At 45.4% G+C, this 6,000-nt stretch overlaps 1 protein-coding gene across 2 annotated transcripts in view; it reads right to left on the reverse strand.

Annotated features, from left to right (window-relative positions):
• Positions 1 to 3,650, reverse strand: part of CREB3L2 (cAMP responsive element binding protein 3 like 2) — a 119,846-nt gene extending 116,196 nt beyond the window's left edge. Inside the window, exon 1 of one of the 2 annotated variants that reach the window (XM_060633227.3) lies at positions 3,126 to 3,650. In XM_060633227.3, the coding sequence (XP_060489210.1) occupies positions 3,126 to 3,227 (102 nt within the window). In that variant the 5' untranslated portion in view covers positions 3,228 to 3,650. The remainder of the gene's footprint in view (positions 1 to 3,125) is intronic. The other variant, XM_060633226.3, reaches the window with a different exon arrangement.
• Between the last annotated feature and the right edge of the window lie 2,350 nt (positions 3,651 to 6,000).

Genomic DNA, 6,000 nt, shown 5'->3' on the forward strand with positions numbered 1-6,000 from the left:
ACCGAGATATAAGAAAGTTACCAAGATCATAAAATTTATCACACCCATACCCACTATTAATCCTCCACCCTGAGAGCCCCTTTCCACCAAGCATTCCTGCCTCCTCTCTTCACCCAAGGCCTCCACTGACTTGAGAGGTGTTGAGCTTTAATGGAGCACCAGATCCCCTCTGCCCCTATGGAGACTCAGGCTAAAATTACCTCTAGTCCAGTTTTACATGGTGCCTGTAAGCTTTAGTTCTTCATTTTCTAAATACACTCAGGAGGTAAAAATTAGAACAGTACAAAAGGGATAGTATGTAAGTAACCCCCTCTCCCCTGTTCCCTCCCTTGACCTCCAGTCCCCAGGTCCTCTTGCCAGAAACAATAATCTATTTCTTGAGCATCCTTCTGAATATAAACTGTATATATATAATATAAAGTTTACAGCCTGTTTTGCTCTTTGAATTACAACATCCCACAGTGAATTTCCAGAAATGTAATTTGCACAGAATCTTAGAGGAACACAACATACGTATTAGAAATGCCCAACACCCAGGCAGGTTTTGGGGGAAAGGAACAAGGTTTCTCACAATGATTTCAAACCGTAAGAGACATACTTCTCGTTTTTTAGATCCACCTTTTCTGAGCCCACGTTTAGCCTGTACACACTCTTGAAGAAACAGTGTTCATAAAAGCACTAGTGACTGGCCCAAAATAATATTTTGTCATCTGTAAGGGAACAATTTTTTACGCTTCAAGAGGAAGCCCAAAGCTGTAACAACTCAGGATTGAATGAGCAAGTCCATATTCGGTCTATCCGTGCACTTCATTATTTTGTAGACTTTGAACCTGTCGCCCTCCAAGCCTTTGTCCTTCTGAGCCAAGAAGTCTTCTTTACAATAACCAAATGAGAAAAACATTGCTCCCTGATGGCTCACAGAAGGCGCCAGAGACGTTAACCACTCCAGCCTCAAGCAATGTGAACCTTCTATGTTTTTAAAATCGGGTAGGTGACAGGTTTGCTAAAACAGGGCATTAGCAATCATGCGTGTGGGAACTAAATCCCTATTTAGACCTGGAGGTCAGGCCATTCCACATTTTGGACGAACAGTAATAATAACCAGTTCTGCAACTGGATACCCAACAGAGTTTAAGAAACAGATGGGAAAGTTATCTATTTTCAAATCTCTGCCAAACTCCCCTTAGTTTAGAAGGAATATAATCCAGTCATCTGTGCTACTAAATCCAATACCTCTTTCAACACTAATTCATACACACAGGGGCAAGGACTTGTAGCAATGATGAGTGGCATTTTGTATGAGTGAGCTGCCCAGAAGAGACATACATCCCTAAGTATTAGAGCTAAAAGTCGTTAAAAGAATAAATAAAACTAGAAAAATTAATAAATAAAATAAAATAAAATTGGAAGAAAAATAATCACACATCACTGCTTCATCACCGTGACATAGAAAAGCTGAGCCCTTAATACCAAAAGGAATGTTAAGGTCTCTACCCCTGAAACTGTGCATAAAGATCTTAATTAGAGCCGGTCCAAACTGTCCCGTCTGGAGTTCATGTCAAGTCACAGGTAGCATTTCAAATCCTGGCCTGTGATCTCACAAATGCAAGTCATGGGCTGAAAGGGAACGCATACGCCTGGACATAATTCATCCCACCAGCTGAAAGACAACCCCAAAACTGTGGCATTACAGCCGCTGGATGAGACATGCTCACAGTATGTGTTAGAACAAAAGGCAAGAACTGCCTCTCTGCAAATGGCTAACACCTGGAGCACCCAATTATCAGAAGATACTCGAAGGCCAATGTGCTGTAAGTTCTGCACTGACAACAGGAAGCACATCTGGGCCACCGAGCCAAAGGCAACCCACGTGGTCTCCTCGGGGGGGGGGGGGGGGGGGGGGGAAAGGCTCAGTGAGCAAAACCCAGATCACGCTACACATCTGGCTTTTGCTCCAGCGTGAACTGCCTCTCCTTCTCAGCCCGGCACTCTGCATTTTTTTCAACAAGCCATTCTCCGCCACTGCTCCACCACAAACGCTTTGGTGGGAATCACAGGGAGGCCCTCATCCCTTTTCCCAAAATAACGTCAGCCAGAGGCAAAGGCCAAGGAGGTGGAGCCTGAGGCCATTTTGCAAAAGTTTCAAATATCCTGGCACCCACCCCCTTAAAAGAAATCATGAAGGGGAGACAGGCAAGCTTCTCATTTTCTCATTAGTGTTGTCTCTCTGCCTCTCTCTCTCTCTCATTACAAACTTCTGCATTTAAAAAACACAAAAAAACCCCCAAAGGGATCTCGCATAAAATCATATTAACATTGCTGGCTGTGGGAAAACAAATTTCATTTTGCAAATTTAAGAACCAAAGATTTGAAATGGAAACTTTCAGAAAATGTGCAGTGTTCTGTGACATTTCGATCCCCAAAAGGGGTCCTGGAGGCATAAGGCTGAACAAAGAACTGGTGAGCTGTCCCACCTTCTCCAAAGCTTTTTTGAAATACGCAGCTGCCTCAGATTTTCCAGACTCTGCTGATCTTTCCTCTGAAGAGAGAGGAAGCAGACTTCTTGGCTGTACAGTTCAAGAAACCAAATAAAGTAGTCTCCCTCCTAAAGTCAAAGGGGCCTTTCCAACACACACACACACACACACACACACACACACACACACGTACTTACAGGAATATAACCAAGAAAGTAAAGAAAGAGAGAATATGACAGCGAAAGAAAGAAAATGCCTCTTTGTTTAGTTTTTTTAAAAACCTTCCCACAAAATTAATAGCAAACTAAACAGTGGCATATTATTCTCCAGTACCTCCCCCTTCTGCTTTACAGTTCTTCCAGCGAGAGCAAATGACATTACAGATGTGAAAAAGGCTCGGGGGGTGGGGGGTACAAATTGCTAAAGAAATACAAACTGTCATTACTATTATTAAAACTTTAAAAGGGCCAGCTGCCCGCGTCTATCTGTTCAGACAGAAAAACCACACCTCTCCCTAGATCTCTTCACTCTGGGCATACCTGCCTCTTCCCAGATACTTCCTTCCCAGGTCCCCGTCCCCAGCTGTTCCTTTGATGACCACACCTCCCCCTTGCAAGGCGCCCCTTCCCCACCCCGCCGAGTCCTCACCGTGTGGTACATGAGAGCCTCGGTTTCCCCAGGCTCTGACAGCTCGCTCAGCTTGCGGTCCCACTGCAGGACGCTCTGCTCCCCGCTCTCCAGCACCTCCATGCTGGTCCGAGGGACGCTGGGCCGAGGATGCTGAGGGCAGGAGGGGAGCGGGCAGGGCCGCGGCAGAGGGTGAGGTCCGGCTCCGCAGGGGGTGTGTGCGTGTGTGCGTGTGTGCGTGTGTGCGCCTGGGCGCGTGTGGCTTATGCACTTGGAACGGAAAACGTTCTCTGCCTGAGAGAGAACTGCCAAGGGTTCCCGTCCTATGTCCTCGGAAATTTGAGAATCGTCGGGGAGAGACAGGCTGCCCAGGTATCTGGCTGAAGGCTGAAGGGGTTAAAGCTGGGCGCGCATCCAAAATAAAGGCAGGAGATCAGCTCTCATCCTAAGAAAATCCCTTCGCAGTAAGCCCACTTTCCACTACTGCTCCAGACACAAACTTTCAGACTCCCCAGAGCTTCTCAGTTGGGCTCCAGGATCCAGCTCTGACTCCACCTCCACCTAGGGCAGTGACCAGTCGGATACTCACTTCGTCCGCTCTACCCAATCAGAAGTCTGGCTTTCCGCCCTGTCCCGCCTTTAAGGCTGGGCAGCGGGAAGTCTCTGCCCAGACTTTGGAATGTGGGCGGGGACCACCTTTGACGTCACCAGGGAACTCCTTCTGCCAGGGCGCAACCAGCCACAGCTCTCTAAGGCAGCGGGCCAATGGAGTGCTTGAATCCGGGAGTGATGGACTGGCATTGTAGCCAATGACAAATGGGGGCCTAGGAGGAACAGCCAATCAAATAGCGACAAGAATACATTTTACAAAAGGGGGAGGGCGAACTCAGTACCTTCGCTTAGAATACCGAGAAGTTAGCGCGCGCTCCTGGAAAAAGAGAGCTGCTGTGTGGGCCGATTTATATATTGTCTTAAGTATTTCATATGCTGTCTTAAATATCTATATACGGTCTTAAATATTTTCTTAATATAGATTAGGTCATTTGAGTCTGGATTGTTTAAAAAATGAGTTACATATTATACACAAACATAAATATTCCCCATTGTGCACGAGTTTGTATTAGCTTAGTTCTAGCAAATTGTCATCGCCTGTTCAAATTTTCAGCCCCCTTTCTGCTATGCTCTTCTCCTGACATGTTGTTTTTAGGGGCTTCACTTATTTTTTGCTTTCAATTCACCCTACAGACTATTGATAAGAGCCAATGGCTTGCTTCTCCAGGTCCTGAAGATCAAGGAGCTAAAGACCTGGAATTCATAGAGCCTTTTATCTCTGTGGAAGAGTCAGGCAAACAAAACAAAACAAACATATAAAAAAAAAAATAAGGCCATAATATAATTTCAGAAAGTAGTAACTGCTACAAAGAAAAATAAAAGCAAGGTAAGAGGATGGGGCAGTTCGATGCTATTTTAGATAGCCGTCAGTGTTCTTTCTGGGAAAGTGACATTTGAGCACAGACCTGAAGGAAAGGAGGTTTGAGGAGGAGCTGGTATTTTGCTGACAGAGAAGCCAGTTTCTGCAGCAAGATTTTCCTCAGTGACTGATGAGAGAGGAGGCCTGAGAGATGGGCAGGGTCCAGATCACCAACCTGCCTAGATTAGGGAAGAGAGAGCCTATTCTAGTATTTTCTCCCAACACTGTGATTTTTCTTCCTCTTTTTAGACTCCTCCTTTTAAGGAAACAAAGTCATTGAAAAGATAGTTTGTTCATTTTGTTTTTGGTATTTTTAATTGGTTTTTTCATTTTAAATATGAAGAGGTCTGCCAAGTGTCTCTAGAAGTTTCTCACAATAGCACATTCAGGTATTAGGGAGTACTTCCTCCTCTCCTTTGCAAGCATTTCTTGGTGAGTGGGGTCAGTCAAAGGTCTTGGAACTCTGTGTTGTCTTTAAGCAGCAGATTGTCATGTAAACTATTCCATTTGTCCGGTCCTATCTCCTGGGACTTTTGAGAATATTTTAATACTTGAATAGAAATTCTAGCTTATGGGCATACACCTTCTTTGTGTAATAGTTTTCTCGTTTTTCCCTTCGTCCTTGATTCATTAAAAAAATTTTTTTTTAATGTTTATTTATGTTTGAGAGAGAGAGAGAGACAGAGTGTGAGCAGGTGAGGGGCAGAGAGAGGGAGACACAGAATCTGAAGCAGGCTCCAGGCTCCAAGCTGTCAGCACAGAGTCCAACGTGGGGCCCGAATTCACGAACTGTGAGATCATGACCTGAGTGAAGTCGGACGCTTAACCAACTGAGCCACCCAGGTGCCCCAATTCTCATTTTTAAATCTGCTACCTCCTTCCCCACATCCTCTTAGCATACCACTCAACATGAGTAAGAAGGAAACATGTACATCCTCCTTAATGGTGGAATACAAATATTTATCTGTCAAATATTGCTGCTTGTGACAGAATCAGCCTCTGGTTATGCCCCATGTAGTAGGCAGCTTCTTGGCTCCGATTATTCTGCTTCTTGGTATTTATATCCTTGTGTAATTCCCTGCCCTTCAGTGTGGGCTGGACTTCCTTGAAACAAATAGAATATGGCAAAAGTAATGGCTTCCAAGAAAGATTCTGACTGCCCACTTGCTTTGTACTCTCTTCCTCTCTTGCTAGCTTGCTCCAAGGAAAGCCAGCTGCCATGCTGGGAGCTGCCCAGTGGAGAAGCCCACATGGCAAGGAACCGAGGGAGGCGTCCAGCCGGTAGCCAGCAAGGAACTGAATCGCTGAGTCCCATAACCCTTGAGCAACCACATCCTGCTAATAACCATGCGAGTGACTTTGGGAGCAGTTCCTCCCCCAGGTTGAACCCAGAGATGACTACAGCATTATGAGAGACTCTGAACC

The sequence above is a fragment of the Panthera onca genome, chromosome A2, assembly GCF_046562875.1.
Source record: "Panthera onca isolate mPanOnc1 chromosome A2, mPanOnc1 haplotype 2, whole genome shotgun sequence".
Lineage (NCBI taxonomy): Eukaryota > Metazoa > Chordata > Mammalia > Carnivora > Felidae > Panthera > Panthera onca.